At 37.0% G+C, this 26022-nt stretch overlaps 1 protein-coding gene across 1 annotated transcript in view; it reads left to right on the top strand.

Moving 5' to 3' along the window:
- Positions 1-26022, top strand: part of MAP3K4 (mitogen-activated protein kinase kinase kinase 4) — a 65067-nt gene that overhangs the window by 5694 nt on the left and 33351 nt on the right. The window contains exons 2-9 of the mRNA XM_066315854.1: positions 8083-8273; positions 12588-13969; positions 17735-17977; positions 22015-22164; positions 23369-23526; positions 23844-23960; positions 24363-24462; positions 24549-24632. Coding sequence (XP_066171951.1) covers positions 8083-8273; positions 12588-13969; positions 17735-17977; positions 22015-22164; positions 23369-23526; positions 23844-23960; positions 24363-24462; positions 24549-24632 — 2425 coding nt within the window. The remainder of the gene's footprint in view (positions 1-8082; positions 8274-12587; positions 13970-17734; positions 17978-22014; positions 22165-23368; positions 23527-23843; positions 23961-24362; positions 24463-24548; positions 24633-26022) is intronic.

The raw sequence follows: 26022 nt of genomic DNA, 5'->3' as shown, positions 1-26022 counted from the left end.
AAATTTGTGAGTAAAAAAGAACAGAAAGTTCTGAGTATTTTTTTTTCTGAGATGAGAACATGAAGAACTGCCAAAACTTTTACAAGAGCTCTATTTTATTTATTTTTTTAATGCTTATTTCTAGTTGGTATAACTTGAGGAAGAAAAACTACTTCCTTGGATCATTTAAATATATCTCAGTAGCGCTTATCACTACTTGCTATAAAAAGATATATTACTTTGCATTCTGCTTAATTTATTCTTGGATCAATGACAATTCCTTTTTTTTTTTTTTTTTTTTTTTTTTTTTTTAGGTTTATCATGTTATTCTCATCAGCCAAAAGGTGCTTCAATACCTCACCACTCTTTCAATAACTTCTGTTAGATTTTTCTGTGACTTTGTCTTTCTGATGTAAATATAGTAATTACATATAGCAGTTTCTGCCCAGGAGTATAGGAGAATTTTGAGAGAAGTGCCAAAGTAGTAGTAATTTGCAGAACTGACTCTGGTAGTTTCCAGATCTGGAGAAGGAGAAAATTCTGTTAAAATTTTTCTGTTAAGTTAATATTTGCTATCAGCAAGTACATTAGTGCTGTAAGGAAATTTGTAATGCCTAGTCAGACGTGTGCTCGAGGTCTACTGTAGAAATGAAGTGTGTTCACACTTGCTGGGTCCTTCTATTCTAATGAAGCAGTTTAATTGAGAGTTACCAAGCAGGAAAAGTTGTTGCTGGGAATCAATTACTATTTAACTGTTTAGCTCAAAGCTGTACATTATTCTTTTCCCCGGTAATGACTTTTATTTTTTCCTTGGTGATTTCTGGAGAAATAGTGGTGGTTTTGTCACAATGAAGTTTTGCTCTAAACCAGTGTTGCAGCAGAAATGTTTGCTTTATATTGCTCCCTCAGCTGATGTGGGATTTATTGTACTTGATTATTAACTGTTAGCAGGGTTATTGTAGAGTAAACCTGTAGTTTGCAGTGGGTGGCACAGGTTTCATAACAGCCTTGAGTGTCTGCATTTGTGCAGCCCTGCTGCAGGTTAGTTTTCAAAGATAAACAAGGTGTAAATAGTGAACAAAGTGAGGCTTTTCAAGTGTGTTTCTGTCATTATTTCTATGTTCACAATCCCTTGTTCATGGGCTAACTTATAAACAAACAAACAAAAAAGCTACTGGAATTATGTAATCAGTCAGTTCTTGGTGGTGATACCATTATTGCCTGATGCATTTTCCTGCGTAAGTGTTTTGCTTTTATTGTTGCTGCAAGTGAAAATCTGCATTGGTTTTGTGGCTGACTTAGCTAAAAATTGCTCTCTCTTGTCCTCCCTCAGCTAGGAATGCCTGCCACATGAAACTTGCTGTCGTGACATTAAGTACATTTGGCCGCCAAATCGAAATTAAAGTGGCTGAAGTTGGAAAAATCCTGCTAACAAAGGCATTCCAGCTAAGCTGGGTTGTTCTGGCAGCACCAGTGAAGAACCAGGGTTGTTACTTTAAGTCACACTTGTGCATCTTAGGTGCTGGTGACTTCTAGCAAAGTGTCTGGAAAGCAGACGGGACAGACAGTCATATAAAATTCCTTCATGTGCAGCCAGAGGAGAGTGACCGAGGGCACGATTTGACTGAACACTCAGCAGGCTGCTGCCTTTGCCCTGGTGTCTCAACAAGAGAATGCCAGCTTCAGGAACGGTGTAGTGGGGGAGCTTGGCTGTCACGGGGCTGTGGGGTTTTTGCTTGTTGGTATTGATCTGACAGGTAAATGGTGCACCAAAAAACCAATGGTTTTTCACTGTAAGGTTGGTGATTGAGGTCACATGATTGTTGCCTTCTGTGCAGAAGGGATGGCAAAAGGAGAACGTGCATCCTGGGAAGCAAATGGTGCACTGGAACAGGTTCCCTTTCTTACTGTGTCATCTTACTGTAGGTGTTGGTAATTTCTGAGGGTCTTCACTGTAAAAGGTTGTCTGAATAGCATTTAATTGCATACTTGATTAATTTTTTTGCAATATTGCATCCTTTTTTTGTGCTCTTACAAGTGTCTCTGCTGTAAGCTGTTTTAATGCAAACCTAGATTCTGTAAGATTTGTGTATGTAGACATACTAGGGGAAAGATGCAAGTGCTTTTTTGCATGTTGTGTCAGGAGTAAATGGTAGAATTACTGTATTTTGTGGGGAGCAGATAAAGATAATACTAAAAAGTAACCTTACCCTTGATATATTACAGCTGTGTTAATTATCCAAGAGTGGCCACAGCCTTGCCCTCCCAGCTATGGGTGTGATAAAGAGTGAGTTAGCTGGGAAGAGGTTGGTTTGGGTGAGTTGGAATCAGTTGGAATCTGCTGGCTGTGCTGTGAGGAGGCAGGGACAGAAAAAGTAAGATGCTGTATGTAGGACAGACAGGGTTAGGTGGCCATGCTAGAGACAGGAAAAAGCAAGTCAGAACTGGAGAAGGAAGAGAGAAGACTTCAGAGAAAGAGCCAGAGCTGTGTGCTAGGGACAGCAGAGTCCCAGTCAGTGTGGATGGAGCTGGGCACACTTCCTCATCAGTGTGTGAAGAAGAGCTGAGGCATTGAGCCTGCGGGCTAGCTGCTGGCATAGATGGACAGACCCTGAGAGCTGTGTGGAGCTGCCTGTGGGAGACTAAAGAGAAAAGGTATGAGGACTTTTTGTATAACAAGGAGCTGATACTTGAAGCCCTCTTTTAAATAAGAACTCTAAGTGCAATGTCCATCTCATCTTCCACAATCAGTTACAAGTAAATTCTTTGCTCTTGTTTCCTCCTGTCCAGGTGTCAGCTTTTTCCCTGCAGTGTGCTGGTTGTTCATTCCTAGGCTGCAGAGATAAATGATCACATATCCTGCCTTCCCCTGGTTCCTCTGGGAGAAAAAAAAATGTAGCTAGGTATAGCTGAATTTGGATTAGAATATTTCTTAAAACTGAAATTGTTATGCTTGTACTGTGTCTTCTATAAAACTTAATTTGAAATTTCTTACCTGTAAGTGCTGTGCCAGACTTAAACAGGGTGCATATAGCAAAAATTATGGCTTTATTTGTACATACTGTGTGGAAATTCCTGCTGTGCTGTAACAAAAAAAAAAAAAAAAAAAAAAAAAAATTAAAAACTTGACAAGATCTTTCCTTGCCTTCTACTGAAGTCTTCCTTTTGCTGCACTTGGGGCAGTTTATAGTAAATGCAGTAGCATCAAACACTTCATTTTTGTATTCACACGTGTAGCAGATCTTCGAAAACAACTTATCAAAAGCTGGATTTTTAGATGCTTCTTCTTTCAGTTCAGCAACCTTTCAGAACTGTGTCCATTTATTTAAGCCTACAGCTTCCCTCAGAACATAATTTTTAAGAAGTGGTTAAAATATAGGGATGCGTGATGCTTTCCTAATGTTGGAACATAACACCATGTGTTTACACCAGGTAGCTGTCCTGTACTGTGGCAGAACTTCAGGTTTTTCCATCTTGTTTTCCTGATTAGGTTGTCTAATCGTCAGTCATTGTTACCCAATGTGCTGCTGATTGTTTAGTGAAGTTCCTTCCTTCTGCTGTTGGTCCAGGACTACCCTTACATTCTCTTCCTCAACAAAATGAAACCTAGTACTGCCCCAGAGAAACTGGAGCTACTCATTTCAGAGTTTTGTTGTGTGGTGTTTAGCAGCACTGACTGAATATGTTATTGTTTTTCTGTTTTAACAGGTGCAAAGGTGGGTACCTGGAAATTCTGTTTGCTTTTTGCACTACCAGCAGCTGTTGGGTGATGACAGTTCTTGTCAGAATATTGTTTGAAATACATTGGTTGTGCTGCCTTAAGGGAGAGCTAGTTTTGCTGACTGGGCATGTGCTTTACTATGGAACAGACTCATGTAGCCTTGTCTTCCTGCATTAATTATCAAGCTGAATCTGAGTTAAGGAGTATATATTGGCAAAACAGACACTTGGCTTTTAAAATGAAGCCAGTGAATGTCAAGAGCTGGTACTTGGTAATTTGGTGCTGGACCCTGTCCAGATATTGCAGTTCTTTGTATGAAAATGGCAGGGTGACGTAGGAAGTGTTGAGAAAGAGCCTTGCTGATTCCTGCCTGGTGTGATGCCTTTGAAACTGCAGGAAGCTGTTTACAGCAGCAGTGTCTGGAGTGCTCAGCTTCCAAACCATTGTGGTGTGCAGTGATCCTGGCTCCTGTGTGGTAACTGCCTGACTCAAATTTACTGCCATGTGCTTGTAGTCCAGTCCATTGGCCTCTACTGCTCTGATCTCCAGCAAGCTTTTAAGCTGCATGTGGGATGATAAGCAATGGCTGAACCTGACTTAATTATATGTCTAATGTATTTGAACTCCTACCTGTGAGGGGGGTAGCTGATAGAAACGGAAGAATAAAAAGATGTTTACCCCCTGTAGCTGTCACAGTTTTTAGGATGATCTCTTATTAATGGCTGTTACAAACTTTGCAAGTTTGCATAATGCTTCAGGAAAGTGCAAAATTTTGTACTGATTAAAGATCATATTCCTCAGTGTGACTTTGGCCTAATTAATTGTGATGTTTCCATGTGATGCTCAGTGGTTTTCATTTGTAACTTCATTTTACTGATAAATGAATGTAATTTTCCAAAGGTTGTGGACTTTACCAGTAGTGGTGCTTACCAGATTTTTTTGTTTTCTGTCCTCCTGCTTCAAATGTCATCAAGAAACCTTGATTTCTGCATACCCCTCTTCCTATTTTTGTTTGCAGGCCTTTGAAAATCTACAAGAATTATCTTGATTTTCATGACTGAGCTGGAGTTGTAGATACATTGCCTTCGCTTTTACTTAGTTAAAAAACAAAAAAATCTCGCAGTCATCTAGAAGTGCAAATTAAAGAAATTACATATTTTGTCTTTTCAGATTCTGGTTGAAATGCACTCTGGTGTAACATACAGTAGTTACTTTTTGGAAGCATTCTTGGCTTGTTGGATTTTTTTTTTTTTTGGTGCATTTCAGAGCTGCCAAGGCGATTTATTAAACTAGCTCCAGTTTTTCTTATATTCCAAAGGTAAATTTCTAAGAAGCATTTTTCTCATTAAAATTGAGGCCGAGAACCTGTAAATAGAATATGAAAATTATGCACTTCTGGTTTTCCTTGTAAGGATTGGGCTTAGGCTGCTATTGGCAATAGTAGCTGCATTTGTCACAAGCTTTCACTTTTTGTGTGTAAACCTAATTAAGATTTGGATGGCTCTCACTGGCTGTGGGGGAGAAAACCTGCATATCTTGGTAGGTAGGAAGAAGTCAGCCTTGATTAATGTTTCTCAACCCTGGTTGCAACAGTATTTAGGAACCAACAATTCTGTCTAATAACCAACACTATAATCTGATGCAGGCTTGCCAGCACTGCATTGGCAGAGTTAATTAGTCTACGGTTAGTTCATGACAGTAAATAACACACAAACATTGCGAATGCTGTGTCAGTAATCTGTAAAAATCATAACTGATTTTAACTGGAGTATTGCTGCTGAGGATCATATATGTCTGGTGTTGTCTGGTTTAGAAAAAATGATCCTAGCATGTCAAAGCTGGTATAGCTGCTTTAGTTCAGACCTTTATTGGTGTAATATTTAGTGCCTTGTTGTACCATAAGGCTTACACTGGTGAAACTGAATCATGTTAATTGGCACTGATTTGAGTTCTGACTTGAGGTATAGTCTTTGCACACAAACCGTAAACTGAGTATGCTGGATTTTTAAAACTTGCTTTGCAACCTCTGCCTTTCTCTCTCTGAGCAGACCAGGCAGCTCTTTTTTCATCTCACCAGTTGCTAACAAGACTGGGTCTGTTGTTATGGACAAGAGCATGATTGCTTCCTTTGTGATACGGTTTCAAGCACTGCATGTTTTGTGATGTCTGCTGTGTTTCTTATCAAAGAACATCTTAATAAATTACCCAGCAAAAATGGTTGAATGTGAAGTCAGTCATACTGGATACCACTGTATAGGTATGTATGTAATTTAGGTGTGAGGTTGGAGGGTAATTTGGATACTTCTGGCAATCATGCCCTCTCATCAGACAGAGCAAAAAACATACAAAGTAGAATTATGGAATAATTTAGGTTGAAAAAGACCTCTAAGATTGAGCCCAGCTTTAAAGTAATGCTTTCAAGTCCATCAATACACCGTGTCCTGTAAGGGCCATGTGGACAGATCTTTCAAATGCCTCCAGTGAGAGTGACCAAAATAACCGTAAGTTCTTTAAAGATCACTTAATTTTGCTTGGTGGAGATGTTTGATTGTTAAATTCTTTGAAGAGGTTGCTTTCTTATCAGCAAAAAGAAAACATTGTTTTCACTGGTCTGTCCTAATGAGGTAACTAGTCCTAGTTTAGAACTGCCTTGGAGACCTAATGTGAGTGCTTACAAGATCTGTTCTGCCAGCTCTGTAAGAGCATCAGCACCCCACCCTGTGCCTTGCCAGGACAGTGAGATCACTGAAAGAATAAATGGCTCCATAAGCACTGGAACTAATGACTTGTGTTTTATGTGGTTTAGTCTCTTGTGGTTGATTTGTCTTTGGCAAGATCAGAGGGGTGTTCTCTGCCTGAAGTGTTTTTTGCAGTAAGGCTGTTCACAAGTGTTCTCAGAAATAAAGCTCTTTTGGTGTCCAAAAAGATGCAAACTTGAGTTCCGCTTTCCCAGCTCAGCACTTTTAAGATCTGTTTCTCATACTCACCCCCTATTTTCATGAGATCTTGTAGGAATAATTGTAAGACTTTTTTTTTATATTTGGACAATGGGGGTTGGTTAAATTACTAAGACACAGTTAAAGCATGATGTCCCAAGGCAAGGAAACCAGAGTAAAAGTATTGGTGATTTTGTGTGGTTGTTGCTATGACCAGATTGTAGGCCACTCCTAAGACTCCAGGTGATGCTGCAGTGCCACTGGGTCGTTTTTGTTGGGTAACCATTAAAGGTTCTCTGCAGGAGTTGGTAAACTTGCTTACTGCCTTCTCAAAGCTGAAGTAGTAGAGTGAGAAGAGTAAAGTGTAAAGAGTATTTCATGCACTAAATGTTTCTGTGGCTTTGTAGAGAACATAAGTGTTCTGCATACTGAGGTATTTATAGCTAAAGGCCAAGAAAAAGTGGAGTATCTGTGTTTTGTTTGTTTTTGTTTTGTTAGCCTTACTGCTGTTCTAGCTGGCAATATTCTCACATATTTCTTGCTGCAGTTACTCAGACTCATTTCACTAGACTATGAGTAACATACCTTGTCTGCCCCTAAAATAGTAGCAAGTAAAATATAATTTGTGATTTGAGTGAAGTTGAATTTATCAGATACTGATGCTATCTTGCACTGATTTAGATTGACTGTTTCTTTGCCTCAGTATCTTTTATTAGAGTCAAGAGTTACTGTAGAGTAACTCTTGACTCTAATAAAGTTTTGTAGAGTTGTTTGCACACTTGCTTTAGAAGTAAGTGAGGGAATAGAGGCAAACGGTTTCTTCTCTTTGAGAGTGGTGTGTGTTCTTCTCCCTGATACGTGTTAAAGCAAGAGAATTCCATGCATGGCACCACTGGGGAGTTACAGTGTTTATGGTCTTAATGGTATTAATAGTCTCTATATTAAAATCTGTGAAAAATACTTTTAGATCTCCTATGCTAGATAAAAGTTTTGTGAAGGGTGGGAGAGTGATTTTAGAAGTTGCCTTTGTGGTATGAGGGGTTTAGGGGGTGGAGAATGGAAGATCTCTGCTGTTGTCCCTGCTACTGGTTGGATGGAATGTTGTGTTTGTATGTTTGAACCTTTGTTTATTTCATGCACCTCTTAGTTGAGGCTTGCCATAAACTTTTTCAGAAAGAGATACATATATATGTATGCTTACATTGTGTTCTTCTAGTGACACTCTGCCTATACCATCCTCTTTGTATGTTGCCTATTATTTGTTTGATGGGAAACTTGTCCTTAGGGATATGAAAAAAACTGGGGTAAATATATGTGGATGTGGCAAAAAAATATAGAAGTTTGACTATGGTTGGGATTTATGGATGAATTAGCTTTCTAAACAGATACTGCATGTAAAATTTCTTTGTTTATCTTGCTTTCTTGGTTTGTCTTGCTTCTGTGCAGGAAAGAATGCAGATCAGAAGATGCTACTTCCAAGGTCTCTGAATCTGACCCTGAGGAATTATCAGATGAAGCAAATGCTGACACTTTCTATGGCGCGTCTCCCCCCAGCACACCCCGCCAGATGAAGCGCATGTCCACAAAGCACCAGAAAAATAATGTCAGCAGACCTGCAGGCCGCTCCACTTTGAAAGGTAGGTGTGGGCTATTGGGTTTTTTCCTAAAATGATCAGTCACAGCAGTAGCCTGTTGTTACCTGGTGAAGAGGTTATACAGAAGGTGGGGCTGGACGCTGAGGTACAGTGAAAGAACAGGAGGCAGCTGTTGTGAATTGCAACAAAGGAGGACTCTTGGGTATTAGAGGAAAAATTTTGTTCTGAGAGTGCTTAAACAATGAACAGTTTACCAGGAGGATTGTTGAATTGTGGAATGTCTATCTTTGGAGCATTCTAAAACAGAACTGGTTAAAATCATGAGCAGGCTAAACAAATTTTGAAATAAATGCAGTTTTGAGGAGAAAGTTGGAAAAAATTATTTTCAGAACTGTTTTTTATCACTTTTTCCTGCAATTCTGTGATGTATAATTATGGTGTAGTTGCTCTGCTGCTCAGTGTCGATGTTCTGAAGCACTTCACAGGCTGTTCGTTGCAAAATACAGTTTTCAGTGATTATTCTTTAATGTCAATGAAGCACTTAAAGTGTAGTTACTCTTGCTTGCTTCTGATGCTCCTCTATGAAGAGATAACAGGGGAAACCAATACTTGATGTGTTTTTTTCCTAATTTTGGTAAGTAATGGTACCAAATAATAAAACCCTTTAGCTCAAAGTGATTTTTTTTTGTTATTGAAATTGCATGGGTGCAAAAAGGCCATTTAAGATTGTATGTTCAGTGTTTTCATACAACTAGGTTTTTGTGTGAGGTTTTTTTTTTTTTGTTTCTTTAATATATTTTTAAACAAATAACAAACTTCTGTCAGACTATCATTTGCCTGAGTTACGGCAGCTTGACTATTGGCAGTTAATGTTTTGGAAGCAATTTTAAAAATTGCTTCAAATTAAACAAGTAAAAATTAGAGTGCATAGCAAGGAAAAATGTTGGGAAGAAAAAGGTAAATTCTTCGGGGTGAAAAAGGGAATGTAGTTAACTCTTTGATTGTGTAGAGCTGTGGAATGCAAGTTCATAATAAAAGAAGTGCCAGTACAAACATTTTCCAAAGCTTCTGTTTCCCTTTCACTTCATGCAATCTCCAAATAACGTCAGTGAAGAGAACATTCACCAAAATACCTCTTCCTTATATGAAATTACAGAGAAATCTTGTTACTCTTGCCAGTTAACTGTAGGCATTGGAATTATTAAGCCTCTTTAACTTTGCTAAAAGGCACATTTAAAAGCTAGTAAAATTCTTCTGTTGCAGCATTAACTCGATTTTAACCCTGTGGTTATGTAAACTTTTTTTTGCCTTTGGTGATTTTTTTTGTTGCTATTGTTTCCTCATGTGCTTTAAAAAAATCAGTTTCTAAACAAAGACATTGTGATACTAAAGAAATAGAATATATTATATTTCTTTGTTTGCCTTTGCTTCTAAGCACATGTAGAAGATTGGTAGTTTCCCTGCTTATAGATTTTGAGTTTTTGGAGCAGGGTCTTTCTATTTGTGCAGGGAATGGTTCTTACTTCTGGCATGATAATATTCTGGTCTCTGCTACTATGAATATCTTAAGATATATTTGTGGTTTTTTTTCTGATTAATTGGATAGTGTTGTGTCAAGTATCTTTTTCTGGAAAGTTCAGTTTGGTTTTTTTTAACTTTGCCTATGTGTACCATCTCACAACAGTTATTTTGTATTACGAAGAGGGAAAGAAAAGCCACCCCCAAACCTTCTGGAGTAGTTTGTTGACCTTGAATGTGTATGCATGTGCTCTAACTGAGCTTGAATGGTTATACTTCGGTAAGAGAATTCATTCAGGCATTGGTTGGATGTAACTAATCACTTCAAAAAGTAAATTTGAAACAACTTTTGAGATGTTTACAAATAAGATTTAAGGCATCTTTTTTTAGACAACTGAAAGATTTTTGGTAATTAGGGGCTTAGCTTACTTGTACTTCTGATACTTCGTTGTTCCATTTCTGTCACACCAAATTCCTTACAACTTGCATTTAGTATCCAAGCATAAATTGACGCAATAATCTATTAAGTTTCTGAATTATTTCTCCTGTAGCCTAATAACTATGGAGTTTATATTTTTCTAAACTAAATGCATTTCAGAGGTGCTCCTACCTCTGTGTCTCCTGAACTCCATGAATGCTTGCTTACTTACTGAAGTGTTTGCTTCTTCATGTAGCATGTAAAAGCAGTGCCTATTCTGCTTTTTACTATATTTTCTTTGCAGCTGCATACTGGAAAGGGTGCCACTGTTCACACTGCTTTCCTACTCCCATCATGTTTTTTACATTCATTTTGCCGTGTTTTCTTTTAATGACGTGCTTAAGATCTCAGACTCCACGACATGCTTCCTCTCATCAACTGATAGTGTGTGGGAAATGGATTTGTAGGGAATTCTTAAAACTTGTAGAAGGCTCACATGGTGTGTATCTGTATGCAAACTCTGAGATAAAAACTACTGAGTTAGAAATGCTATGGAATAGGAGAGATAGTTGAGAGAGAAATGGAACTAGAAACAAGTTTTAAATGATGGTTTTGCAAATAGACTAGATACTTTGAAGAGATACAACTGTGAAAGATATGTTGTAGTAGGACTCACAAGGGGTAACTTTAGATGATTTGCTTTAAGGCATTAGTTGCATTGTGTGGCAAAAGCTAATAGCATATAAAGCACATATATTGTTATTAGGAAATAGTTTGGCTTCTGATTGTGATGGCGTGAGTTGTAGTATTTGTACTGTCTGTCTTTTTACATGAGATTGAAAATAGAATAGATGTTTTTAAAATGCTCTATTTCTGAGTTAGAAAAAGGTGTAGTGTAACAAAATAGGTGCAATTTTTTTTTTGTAAATTAATTGAAATCTACATTACAATACTGCAATACAGTTATAGCATTGCTATTAATTTATTGCAAGACTGTCAGGTGTATTTGAATCATTGGTGTCTATTTGATGAGAGGATTTTGAAAAAAATTTAGATTATTGTGCCTAGGCTTTGTTAAGAATGATGAACATTCAAGTATTATGGCTTTTTGGATGTCTAATAATGAATAATTTTTTACTTACCTTTTTGTCAATGTGCTTTGGTGGTGTGAGGAATCTGAAAATTGATGATAAGGGAGAATAATGTGTTAAAAATACAAACTGAAGGAATCTAGAGGTTCTCCTATCTGGAATGTAAGTTAAGAAAGTGATCTTTACATGTAATAGGATTTTAATTTATTTTGCAAGGCCACCAAAATCTTCAGCATCAAAGTGCTGTTAGAAGTTGATTCATTTCTAATCTAGTTAAAATCTTTGTGGAGAGGCTGTATGTTTCATCTCCTTCAAGCTCCATTTTCAGTCTGCTTCCCTGCCAATGCCAAATGCCCATTCCTGTGTTTTGCCTGGCCTAGCGCTCTGGTCAGTGCTAATAGACAAAGTATATTCAGCCATCATTCTGAGAGTCTGTTCTGGAGTGAGCAGCGACCCTGTGACCGTAGAGCTTGTTGTGTTCCAGCTGCTGATCAGTTGGAACTTCTGGACTTTAGTAGCCTGCATACAGGTGATTCCCTTCTGCCTATCATCATTTCTGAGAGAGGGAACCACTCTTTTCGTGCCAATTAGTTCCACCTATTCTGATCTGCAAAGCCTGGACTGAACTGCTTTCCATAGTTTTGCCAAAAAGTGTCAGGGTTCGTTGCTTTTGAGGAAAGAACAGGAAGTGAGGAGGAGATTGCACCTTTAGGTGGGAAAAGGCTGTTGTTGATAGTAAGGAGGAAAACAATTCTTTGTGTGTTGTGACAGTGGGGAGTTAGGCTCAAGGTGCTAAGGCAGTATATTCAGATTACAGAGGGGTTCATAGAACCAAGATCAACCTTCCCAAGAGGCAGGATTGGCCAACTCAAGCTAAACTTCAAAATCTATATATGCTCTAGCTTTTATGAAATTGCAAATGCAATTGAGTCTCTTTAATTGTTTGGCTTGGATGCTGTAATAATGCTTTGTTGTATTTTGAGTTTTTGTTTGGGAGGTTGTGTGGCAAATGCATGGAAAATAAGCTTGGAAAAAATTCTTTTCCTTTGATCATACTTAGTTCTCAGATGGCATACCCAAGATGAGAATTCTTGGAGGTCCTTTCTACAAAAGAGGTAAAGCAAGAGAAAAAGAAAAAATCCTTTGGTTTAGGGTATAGTAGTAGTAACTCCTAATAATAAGAGTACATTTTACTTCTATCCATGCCTGTTTTGTTTTATTGATTTTAAACATTTTTTTTATGCTCAACCTAAGAAAAGTCATTGGGAACTGAATTGAAAAATGCTTGTTCTTGTTGCTGCAGTCACATTCTATTTTCTTTGCTTACAGAAAAGATGAGTGTGCCATCTCAGTCTTTGCATAAAGACAATGGGAAAACCATTGAGAATGTGGAGGAGCACAGCTATAAGCAAGGGAAAAAGATCAGAGACGCCCTAAGGACAACAGAACGAGATCGCAAGAAAAATGTGCAGTGCTCATTTATGTTAGACTCAGTTGGTGGATCTCTGCCAAAAAAAGCAATTCCAGATGTTGATCTCAATAAGCCTTACCTCAGCCTTGGCTGTAGCCATGCTAAGCTTCCAGTCTCTGTGCCCATGCCAATACCCAGAACTACACGCCAGACTTCTAGGACTGATTGTCCGGCAGACCGGTTAAAATTCTTTGAAACCCTGCGGCTTTTGTTAAAACTTACCTCAGTGTCCAAGAAAAAGGACAGGGAACAAAGAGGACAGGAAAACACCTCCTCTGTCTGGTTGAACCGATCCAATGAACTGATCTGGCTGGAGCTGCAAGCTTGGCATGCTGGCCGGAGCATTAATGACCAAGACCTCTATCTCTATGCAGCCCGTCAAGCTATCCCCGATATCATCAATGAAATTCTCACTTTCAAAGTGGACTATGGAGACTTCTCCTCTGTAAAAAATGGAGCCAGTCTCAATGGTACTTCAGGAGAAGGAGTTTGCAAATCAACACATGGAACTAGTGCTTTGGGTTACTCGAGTTACCATGAGCACCTCCATCGCCAGCGGGTCTCGTTTGAGCAGGTAAAGCGAATAATGGAGCTGCTGGAGTACATAGAAGCACTTTATCCATCTCTGCAGGCTCTTCAGAAGGACTACGAAAAGTATGCTGCAAAGGACTTCCAAGACAGGGTGCAGGCACTCTGTCTATGGTTAAATATTACAAAAGACTTGAATCAGAAACTAAGGATTATGGGAACTGTATTGGGCATCAAAAATCTTTCTGACATTGGCTGGCCAGTGTTTGAAATTCCTTCTCCTCGACTGTCTAAGGACAATGATCCAGATGATGAAGACATTGATAGGGAAACAGAGGTAAAGGAATCCTCAGGAACATGCACAGAGGAGAGTGATGGTGAAGAACAAATCTCTGAGGAGAATGTTGAGGAACTTAGACAAGCCATCAAGAACAATTTTACAAATAAGCCAGATTTTGACTTTCAGGACCGTTTTTCAAGGAGGCTTGATAGGCTTGAATCTGAGGATGACTCTGCTTCCTGGGTTATTCCAGAATGCAGTGCTGAGGGAAGCTGTATCCAACACTGTCTGACTTCTATTTACAGGCCGTTTGTTGATAAAGCACTGAAGCAAATGGGGTTGAGGAAACTAATTTTAAGACTGCACAAGCTAATGCATGGTTCATTGCAAAGGGCCCGTATGGCGTTGGTAAGGAGTGATCACCAGCTGGAGGTAGGTTACTAGTGTAAATGGAGAACAGAGGTACCTCCTTGCTGTATTGTTCCTAACTGAAAATGTAGGAATTGGGATCATATGAACATTCTGGTTGCTTAGTTGGTTTTTTAAAAATAGGATGTATTGTGATTAAGAGCCCAGTTCTTCTTCCACAGAAATGAATCTGTTGTTTGACAGAATTTGTGTGAAACCCAAGCTAGTTCTCTGTTCTTGTTTGTAATTGAAATGACATTTTTTGTGATAACATCTTCGTTCATTATATTATCTAATGTCTAAATCAACAAGTCAGAAAAATCACTGTGGAAAATCAGGCCCTACAGTTGAATTGTGAGAAAAATCAGCTATGGTGGTGGTAATTTTTTTTTATCTTCAAGACTGGATGTTTTTTGGCAAGACATTCTTTATAAAAATGCCACTACAGTTTTTTGGTGTTTTCTCTTGTCTACAGAAATGAAGTACTGTGGTACATAATGCTTGAGGAGAGATGGGATGAATGAATGGACTCAACCTTGAAATCTATGAAAACAAGTTATGTTAGTGTGTCGCATTCTTTAGCGGGCTTTTAGCTGGATAATTGTTTTACTTTGGGTCATTTTATATTGAGTGACTGTGCGTTAATAAAACCAATGTAGGAATTTAACAGTAAGTGAAGGACAGTAATTTGATACTGTGAGATGTGGCCACTAATTCTTTCCAGGCAGAGTATTGTTACTTAATATAAGCTGTTGTCTAACTTGCAGGCCTTTTTATGGTAGGAGAAATTGGTGGTAAGGATTATTTGCTCTCCTTGGTAAAATGCCACTGTGAATTCTGGACAGAGGCATCTCTTAGCCAACGTGACCATTTACATACAGATACATCATGTGTTGTATAAAACGTTGCAGATCTCTTAATGTTGATTGTCGCTTTTGCAGATGGAATAAGAATGTCCCTTAGAGGTTATTTTTTTAGGATGAATAAATTTATAAATATAAGGCTATTTGATTTTGAAAGTTTTTATTTGTACTGTTACTAGCGTAGATTTTACTGTAGAAATGAAGCTATTAGTTGAATTTTTATTTATTCTCTAATTGGTTTCAGCTTGTTTCAGAAAATTTGCATTGGAAATGTGTGAACATTTCCTTAGAGTCAGGCGCCTAAGCAAAATTCCTAAGTATCTTGTTACAGTAACCAAAAGCACCCCCAAACCACCTACACATAGAAAGTTCATCTTAAGATAAAGGTTGAAATAAATAATTTACAAAATTCAAAGTAAGCAAGACATAATATGGGGGTATTGAAAATGGACTTTGAATGTATTTTTGAAACTGCTAAATGCCTCCAAAGTTTTGACTGCATAAAGGTTTTTAAAACAAGCTAATGAAACATTAAGTAGCCAGAGTTTTTGCAACTTCACAGAATTAAACTTTCTGGTAATGAAGCATTGAATGTCTTGTATAAGATGTAAGGTTAATCTTTTCTCCCTTCTCTACCCTTTTGACAACTTTGAATGTTTGTTTTCAGTAATTACCACCTTTTCTTTGGAATATGATTCTCTTTTCAGAAATGGTTTTTAGTGTGATGAATGTTATGAATTGTAAACTTCCTTCCTGCACCATTTAAAGGATGTTACCAGAAAAAAACCCACAAAACTCTTTGTCAGAATTGTGATACTTACTGCAGCAAAAGATGACTTTATACTAAAATGGAAGAGATGGGTTTTAGTTGTTTGGTCTTTCCACCTGACAATACTTTGAATATCGTGTCTTTTTTTTTTTTTTTTTTTTTTTTTTTTTTTTTTTTTTTTTAGTGCAGTTCTGTTTGATATTTGTATGCAGACAGAGTTGTTAGTGTTCTGTTAACCTTTATTGTTTCTTTTGTAACTTGACTCTGTGTTTATGTGTATACTTACCCTTACTTACCCTTCTAACTCTCTGCACATACTTTTGTTTCTGTTGTCGCTTGAACGGTATCTAAAACATATCTAAAATGTACTTTCTGGGTTCTTCCACTGTATACATTTTAATGCTCCTTTCATCCTAAATATGTGTAAATCTTAATACATATTCCTGGTCTTGGCGTTTTCTAAAACATGCTTGATTCCTCTCTAGGCTCTGATACTTCAACAGGTCTCTAGGCATTTTAGACTCCATTCTGTGTACAAGTTGTACAATTTCATTCTTGGTGAAGATGGATAATATTTCTAACTTTAGTGTATGAAATCGGATGTTATTTTAATAGAATGTATTTAAACTCGTGTACACTGTGTGTTGTTTATTCAACTGGCTGCACTTCTGAGTGTGGTTTTTTTGTATGATCTCAATAAATGGCTTAGAGCTTTTCTTCAGGTTTTTATAAGAAGTATTTGAAACATTTCAGATTGGGCCTGCAGAAGATTAAGATTAGTCAGATTGAACAATAGAAGTTTAAGCCCTAATGTTGTTTACTGGTGTCCTTGATGCTAGAAAAGGATATCACAAATTTATTTAATTTGGCTGTGCTATTTTTGCTCATAGACTAGTTCTTTAATATTTTTATTAGAACTCAATTTCCCCAAACTATATTTGTATCAAAATGAGGATTGTATTTCTTAAATTTTTTTGTTGTACTGTGGAAGTATAGCATTTTCATGATGAAAATTTCTTTTATAAAAATATTTAGCTCTGATGCTATTCTGGTACTATATGTTCCTTTTAAAGGGGGTAAAAAGAAGACGTTAATATTTATTCTATCTAAGATGATATGTTTTAAAACATGTTTTAATTTTCTGCTTGATCATGAGCCTAAAAGGTTTTTTAAACTTTCAAGGCAGTAGCTTTCTCACTTACCATTATCATACTCTAATTACTGGTAATGTTTTTCTCCCTTTTGTAGTGATGTTACATAAATTCGGCTGAAGAAAAACCTAGAAAATGTTAGTTATGTCTATTATATGAATGAAGGATATTCAGATGTCATGGTTAGCAGCTGAGAAATGAGAATAAGAATAGAGCAAACTTAATCTGAAGCAAATCTTATCTTTAAATGATGTCCAGTTTGTTGCTGTCTTTAGGAGCTGCACATGTTCTGCAGTCCAGCTTTTCTTTTTAAATTAAATCCCAGAGTTCCTCCATGCACAGCCTTGCTTAGAATGTTATCGCAAGGTATATAGTTTAGATCTCTAGCATGTTTGTTTCAAAGTCTTAATTATTTTCTCTAATTAGAAAAGTAATTTTGTTTAAATGGAATCTTAATTTAAATGAAAATAAGTGTATTATTAAGAAAACCCCACCCCCAAACAACAAAACCAGGTTGATGTCTATATTTCATCTTCCTTTTCTGAACAGTTTAAATTTAACATCTACCAAAATTAAGAAGTTACTTTTTCAGTACTTTGGCTTAGGTTAGCTAGTGACTTTTTTTTTTTTAATATTGCATTCATTTACAGTGTGGAGTTTTATGTTAATACATGCATTATGTATTTGAAAAGAAATGAGGTTATGTACCTGACATAGCTTAGTGTACACTTGTTTCTCTAGATAATGCCATAACAGAAACATAAAGTAAGTGATTTTTTTCATTCCCAAGGGTCCATGGTTGTTTTTCCTGAGACTGATGATCTTAAAAAAAAAAAAGTTAGCTTTAAAAATCACCCAGTAATGTAAAGTTGAAACTTGTGTGATTGCCTTGCCAGCTAATAGACTATTACCTTTTAAAAGCATACTTCTGTGCATGCTACTTTAAACAAATCCAAAATCCTAAAGATGTTTAGAGATCCTTTTCATGATACCTATTTTTTGTTAGTTTTCAGAATTTCCAGATCCCATGTTGTGTTCAGATTATGTGCAGTTACTAAACTTCCCACCTTGTTGCGAGCAAAAATGCAGTGCTGTATCATGGGAGGAGTTGAAATCCATGGATTTGCCGTCTTTTGAACCTGCATTCTTGGTTCTCTGCCGAGTCCTGCTCAATGTTATCCATGAATGTCTCAAGCTGAGGTTGGAACAAAGACCTGCTGGGGAACCATCTCTTTTGAGTATTAAACAGGTTTGCTTCAATTGCTTTTTTAATATATATTTCCTGCTTGAAATATTTTGTCGTTTCATTATGGTATGGTGTCAGTTGAAAGAGGATTAGTGTAAGAAAGTACAATCTGTAATTATGTAATAAGTTTTGTAAATAGTCTTGTATTTCATATGAAGATCTGCTTTTTGCATAATAAATAACTGGTCATCTATAGTTCTCTGATTTAAGCTTCCATGTCAAAACTGGTGATTAAAAATATTATTAGCCAACAAAAATAAACAGTATTGGTTCCATTGACATTATAAGCTATTTAATCTTCTCTAGTACATCTCCCTCTGTTTGGAGTAGTTTTAAGGGTCTGTATTTCTGTTTTTTCTTACATTCATAAGAGAAAAAATCAAATCTAAGACACCTCCTATCATGCAGTAGTCACACAGTGAAAGTTAATTAAGAAGTAAAATGAAATTAATTAAAAAAAAAATCTTCCTCAGCATATTGTATTATTTTCTGTGGACAGTGACTCAAAATTGTCAGTCCTGTCACTGACTGAGAATATTGTATAAGGATTTATTTTTTGGAGGCTGTCAGGTAGAATGAAGGCGGTTTAAATCAATGTCAGTTTTTCAAAGTGTTAGTCCAGGACCTACTAAATTCATCTGATCTCCCTGCATCCTGGCAAGCATAACCAAGTTAGGGTTTTATCAGATGATCTCTAAGAGTAAACATCTAAATAAGCTCTTGGACCAATTATCACATTCCAGATATTTCCTGATCTGAAATCTATTGCTGTGTTACTTTGTGGTCCCAAATGAATTTGTCCTCTGTTCTTTCCCCTGCTGCACTCTCCCTTGCTCTCCCCATTGACTAAAACCTACGATTTCAACCTTAACAGTCACAGAGTAATACATTGCATAGAATACTCTGCTGTTAAGCACAATGTACCCTTCAGAGATGGGTGTGATTTTGGTTTTTCCCCCCCCTTAATATTTTATGTGCTCGTTGTGGACTCCCAAGCTAAGCAGAAATTACTCTTTCTTCCTGGAAAACAGACTGTTTGTACCAGACTATTTTGGTAGTGGATACTGCCTTATTAATGACATTGAAAAAATGAATTCAACTCAACAAATACTTCCTGTCCCACACAATATTTCTGAACAGGCAAAGGAGCTGTGGAGGATTTTTCACTAATTGATCAGGTAGTTTCCTGAAGAATTTATAATTCCTAAAATCTTGAGCAAACTCAAAAGAAGAATCCAGGAGTCTGTTTTTCTGCAAGTTCAGAGTATTACAGAATTGCAGAGAATTGGACTGGAGATACTCTGGTCCAGGCTTCTGGAAGCTGGGTCATGCAATTAGATTGATCCCCAAATTAAGTTGTTTTATTATATCAGAGCATTGTCAGCAGGTTCAGGGAGGTGGCCCTGCCCTTCTACTCAAGCCCCAGTGAGGTGCATCAGGACTGCTGTGTCTGGTTCTGGGCTCTTCAGTACAAGAGAGATGTGGAGCTCCTGCACTGAGTCCAGTGGAGGACAAAGCTGATCAGGGGCTTGGAACATCTCATCTCTCCTGTGAGGAAAGACTGAGGGAGTTGGGCCTGTTCACCCTTGAGAAGAGACAGCTGAGAGGGGACTCAGTGTCCTGCATCACTCTGTTCCACTCAGAAGTTGACCATCTGAAATATGATCAGCCCAGCTATCTTCAGTCATGCTGCTCTGCTGGCCACTGGGCAGGGATGCAGAATTTGTACACTGCTCAATACAGCTGGACCATCTTAACTTGCAGACATAAGATTTTTCAATTCTTCAGGGTATTATTCAGGAAGGAGAGCTGGCACTGCAGCACAGCATTCTGGAAGTAGCACTGCGCCATTTCCTTCTGAGAGATGGTCTTCTGAGTAGGCTGTTGTGCATTGGCTTTCTCTGCATTGGGGGCCAGAGCCAGTGCTTCATTGTACTTTTCTCTGCAACTGCCCTCTAGGCATTGGAAATCGGTGATTAAATTCCCTTTGCATATTCTCTTTTCAAGGCTGAACAAACCCAATCCCTGACTTGTTCTTTGTATGCGAGTAGCACAGTCTGTCTTTTGTAGCAATTGACCAAGTGAATCTTATTTGAGGCGTTGAGACCTTTACATGTCTCTTGATTTTTTTTGTACCATTTGAAATATGTTGCTGTACTGTGTGAATGTATCATGTATGCTAGTCTTGTTACTCAGCTTTTCTGAGGTGATGCGAAGTTTTTATATTACTAGCAAGTGAGTTGCATTAAAATTCATCTGACTTTCAATAAAAAGTATATACACAAGAACAATACTAACACAGCTTATGTGCCTCTTATGATGTGCCTTTCTCCTGTTCTTTCTTGCTGCTTTCCTCCTTTTTGTCCATGTTTCACTTTCATTACTAGCTTTTGTAATCCTGCTCATACTTGTTTATTGGAGAGAGCTGTTCACTTTTAATGGCAGTTTGATACCTGAACAGTTCAAGATGATTCTCAAATTCAGCATTTGAGTTGAGGGGTGGATGTGTGTATGTGCATGTGGGTTATTTCTGTTTGGTTGTTAAATTTGGTATTTTTTGTCTTGCCCCACCTACTTTGAGGAAGTAATTTATTGTATGAACTACCTAAACAAAAAGCAACCTATCAAACCAATAATAGTGATGATATTTTCAATTTAAGCTGTATATTCTTTCATGTGCTCATTATACACCAAAATTTTGCTTGGTGCTGCCTTGTGAATTTCAGTTTCAAAAGTTAAGATTAGCTCTATTGGTTTTTTGTAAGTCCTGTATTCTGTTACGCTATAGCATACCCCTGTAAAAGAGTATTATTTAAATAAACTCCATTCTTAATGAAGTTTTTCAAGTTTATTTTGGAAGGGACATATATCGAAGAGGAAAAAGACCCATAGGTTAACACTAAAGTATACTGATTGAATTGAGTGAAGAAGGACATTAGTTTTAAAGTAAATGACAAGTTTGAGATATAAGGTGGAAATCCAAAATGACACTTTTATAAAAAATTACCTCTTTTACTCTTTTTCACCTAACTTGGTAATTTTTAAACTGTAGAGTTCATACTATTATCCTTGTTTCCTCTGCACATCAAGGAGCAGGATAATGTGTTTTGGCCTGTAAAGGATTCCAAAGACTCTTATCATACTAGTAGGATTCTTGTATGTTTTCTCCTTTCATGCTATTATAATTTCTCATACACTGAGTCCACTATATTGATATATTACTTTGCCAGGAGAGTCATTATAGAAGGTTTTAAAAAGCTTATTAATCAGGCAGCAATTCTGTTCCCTCTGACCGCAGGAAAGATTAGGGATTGTCAACGTGGAGACTGAAATCATCATCAGAATACACACTTAGCACTTGAAGGGCTTCTGAAAGAAAAGCATTTGTTAGTGTACATTTGAAAGGATCCTTGCTTGTTTTCTCCTCCTATACCTATGCTTGTGCATGTCTCTTGAAATAGATAAAGACTAAGCTTTAAGGGAGGGGTGACAGCTCTTCCAGAATCTTCCGCAATTGAAAAGAGAACTTTCCTCATGTTAGCTTTGCCCAGGGAAGCACCAAAAAACCACAAATTGTTTCCAGATCTAGTATGGGTTTTAGAATTGAGGGCACCTGCCCAGGAGATTGACAGTGAATTCACTGTAGTAAAACATTTCTCTAAGCATATGTTAAACACATTGCATATTTTTCCTGACTTGCTTCCGTTGAAAGTGGTGATTTTGTGACTGTGAGCCCTTTTGACCCTTTCTAAACTAATTATCCAGTAAGCTGCTTGCTGTGGCATTGTGCAGGGAGTAAGCCTGAAACATCTGCCTCCAGCTCCATTTACGTTGATGTGGCAAATAATGGGATTGCAATTAAATAATCCTGGAAAGCTAGTGACGTCTTTCCTGCAGATGTGTAAAGCAACTGTATTTGTTTCAAAAATCTGTAGAAATTGTTTAGTGACAAACGAACATTTAGACAAACTGGGCTGACACAGGATGAATTTAAGAGTAATGTCTTGACTGATGTCAGTTTTGGGGTTTTTCTCTTGCAGCTAGTGAGAGAGTGTAAAGAAGTTCTAAAGGGTGGACTCTTAATGAAGCAATATTACCAGTTCATGTTACGGGAAGTGTTAGATCAAACCTTACAAAAGGTTGATTGCAACATTGATTCTTTTGAAGAGGATCTGCATAAAATGTTAATGGTAAGCTTCAAAAAGGAGAGTTCAAGTAAGTGTATTAATCTGAATACTGCTAATACAAATCTGTTTTCCTTTTTAAGGGTGGTTACCTTTTTTTCTTCCCCTACCTAGATACAGTTTTATTGTTTTGATGGACTTGTACAGGTAGCATAGAAGCCGGCTGTGTTTTAGCAGTACTGGGTTTTCTTCTGTGGTACAGTATACTTGTAAATTGCCTGTATTTACCCGTAATGGTTCATATATAGAACTGTGAATTGCATAAGTTTGAACAAAACTTTTAATAACCTTTTAATATTGAATAAAATATGATTTTTGACTAACATGATCTCTCACTGTATTGGTATTGCATTAATGCATAATTGATACTTTGTTTTTAATGTGCATTCATTGTTGCAATTAGTTAAAGAAGTCTCTTTACACTTGGTCTCTGAAAGATAAGGGTTGGAACTGGATGATGCCTAAGGTCCCTTTCAACCCAAAACATTCCATGATTCTATGATCTTGGCATTTTTACAGTGTAGTCTGAAAATACCTGAAACCAATAGAAAGTATCTTAACCATTTTTGAGGAGGGATGCTATGTATTATTGAACTGAAACAAAATGCAGGAAACATTTTGCATTCAATATAATCCTGAAGGGCAGATGGTTGAAGAAAAATTGAACTTACCTGAGTTTTTAATATTGGTTTAAAACAATAGTAATTAAATAAAGGTGAGAGATAAGACTTGATATAAAGGAACACAGAGTGTAATGTTAAGACTTGATATAAAGGAACACAGAGTGTAATGTAAAATCTGAGAAACCTTTTCACAGCACTTGTCCGTATCCAGGAGGATATGTTCAGATAAAACCTTGTGATGTAGTCTGGTTAATAAAAGGTTTAGAGACTGTTTTTCAGCAGTTCAGCTTTAAAACCTCTGACTACTGTCAGTATTCACTAATACAATGGTAAATAGCAGCACAGTAAGCAAGGTGATCAGTATTTTCAGGAAGGTATTGTGGAGACATAGAATTAAATGCTTGCTGAGCCACAAATTTCACCTTTTGTGTGCAAACATGGAGCTCATTTTTAGTTGGAGCAAATGAAAGTTATTGTAGAAATACCTTATAAAAATTGTATAATACCGAGTTTGTTGATTTGAGACATTCTGGTCCTTAACATGTTGTGTAACAATTTCTGTTTAAATTATCTGTTTCCTTGTTCAGGTGTACTTTGATTATATGCGAAGCTGGATCCAAATGCTGCAGCAGTTACCTCAAGCATCTCATAGTTTAAAAAATCTGTTAGAGGAAGAATGGAATTTCACCAAAGAAATAACTCCTTATATAAGAGGGGGTGAAGCTCAAGCTGGGAAACTATTTTGGTAGGTTTTATTTAATTCCTCTGCTTATGGTGGTGTTTTATACCAGAGGGGTATTCAAGTCAGCACTTGTTTGGGGTTCCCAGATGAGACTTCTTGAAATGTCATTAAGCAGCTGGTGGTCTTTGTGAATGTATGGATTATTGCAGTGGCTGTAGGTATAGGATGCAGTAGGTGCAGGTGCCTTCTGTGGGCCCCAAGGTGCTGCTTGTTTCTGTATGTGGACTTGGCAACGGCTCTCTTGCATTAAGAAGGACGAACTTTAAGATGCCAGGCTACCTCAATAAAACACTGAAGTTCCACTATTTCTGTTGCTACAGTGATATTGCAGGAATGCTGCTGAAATCTACAGGAATATTTTTAGATTCTGGACTACAAGACAGTTGTGATGAATTTTGGGCCAGTGCTGATGACAGTACTGCATCAGATGAAATCAGGTATTAAACATTATTGCTTAATAATAACAAAACACTTACATATTTTTTTCTCTACCTCTGACAGGTGCACAATGTATTTTATTCCTTAAAATGCAAACTTGGTAGATGCAAGGCTTCATGAACGGTATCACTACATTTCTACATGCAGTAGTGATTTTGTTTTTTTGAAGCCTAGTAACCTCTTTAGTTCAGGCTATCAGGTTATTTATGTAATGATGTTTGAAGTAGATTTTTATATTCTTACCAAAAACGTGCCAACGCAAGTTCAATTTTTTTGTCAGCTGCTTGCAAATATTTATGTTATTTTTACTAACATATATGTAAATAATTATTTTCTATGGGCTATATAAGTGTAATGTGATCTATTAAAATGTTGTCATTTCATTTCTGCCAATGTTTCAGGAGGTCTGTTATAGAGACCAGCCGAGCACTGAAAGAGCTGTTCCATGAAGCTAGAGAAAGGGCTTCTAAAGCTCTTGGTTTTGCTAAAATGCTGAGGAAGGTAAGTGAACAGAGTCTCCTCTTATTTATATGATTTAAAGAAACTTAGTCTGAAAGCATATTCCTTTGTTTTGTCATTATTTGTAGGACCTTGAAATAGCAGCAGAATTTGCATTGTCAGCCCCTGTGCGAGATCTTCTGAATGCTCTGAAAACAAAAGAGTATGTGAAGGTAAATTCACGTAGGTAATAAGGTTTAGAGGCATGAAAGTGAACTGAGTATGCTAAGCAAAATGTCAAATATTGGCATACTTTAATTTTTTGATGGGACATCTGTATTTCCACGCTTAAAGTGTTGTGTATTTAATACTGAATTGTGGTAGTCAAATTCTGTACTTGTGTTTGTATGAGTGAGAATGCTAATCTATGTTTTGGGAAATCAGTGTCTTAATTCCTTGTTTTTCCAAAGATTCTATCTGTCACTGAGGAAAAGCCTTTCTGTTTGATAACTCTTAGTAGTGAGTGCTATGAAACAAATGCTTTCAAATCTATAAGGTAAATGGATACATGTTTGAGTAGATAATCTTGGACTATAAGACCTTTGCTTTGCTTTTATAAAGCAACAGTATTATAGTGGAGGTCTGCTTTAGCAAGCTTCCTAGAGAGTACTAAGGATATGAGAAATGCATGACTCTGTTCTGTTCCAGAGTAACTGTTGCTAGAGTACTGTTAAACAGTAGATGTAAGTTAAGCTCTCAGTGCTCTATACTTGCTGTGATGTAAATTTGTGGTTTTGAGAAATTCCTTTAAAATTCCAAGGTCAACAAGTCTTTTTGTAGTTTAAATAAGTAATTTGCTTTAACAGATCGAATATGTTTGGATCAGTTGTTCTTTTTTGTCCTTCCATACTTTTAAAAAATATATATAATTTGCAGTTGGGAAATAATACGCAAACTTTTTAATGGCATAATTCTTGTTAGATTTACGTAAATGTTTGCTAAATACAGAAATTCATTTACAAACAAGTTCATAGGGGAGAAGTTCATAAAGGGTTGTAAATACATGGATAAAACAACTGGCTCAGCAGGGCCCTGGTCCGTGAATTGTCTGAGTTGGAAAATAGCCAGGGAAGTCAGTATATGTTTACTTAAAAAAATATTGTCCCCCCCAAGTATGTAGTCTTGCTGCTTCAAGACACCTTTTTAGTAGGCCTTTTAAAGTTTGTATCTTTTTCTTATGTACATTTTTTGAAGAAAAAGTTGTGTCTCATGTTTGAGACATCTGTTATACATGGGTTAACTGGCACACATTTTGATAATGAGCACTTTATGTATTGGCCCTCTAGTATCATGTAGGGAGCTTAAAGTTTTAACAACCTTTTCGGGCAGATGCTCATTAGTTTTGGGAATCTAATTTAGCTTTTTAGTAACAACCATGTAGTATTTTGCACTGGCCCACAGATTATAATAATTTTAGTTATAAAATGTATGTGCATAATGGTAGAAGTGCTGAGTGCAGTGTTTTGTCTTAGCTTGATGATATCACAGTCTGAAAAGGGAGAATTTAACTCCACCATGAGTCAATTACCTCATATCAAGACACTGGCTATTTTACTGTTTTCA

The sequence above is a fragment of the Sylvia atricapilla genome, chromosome 3 (assembly GCF_009819655.1).
Source record: "Sylvia atricapilla isolate bSylAtr1 chromosome 3, bSylAtr1.pri, whole genome shotgun sequence".
Lineage (NCBI taxonomy): Eukaryota > Metazoa > Chordata > Aves > Passeriformes > Sylviidae > Sylvia > Sylvia atricapilla.
The sequence above is the reverse complement of the archived record's forward strand: the minus strand, read 5'-3'. Positions and strand labels throughout refer to the sequence as shown.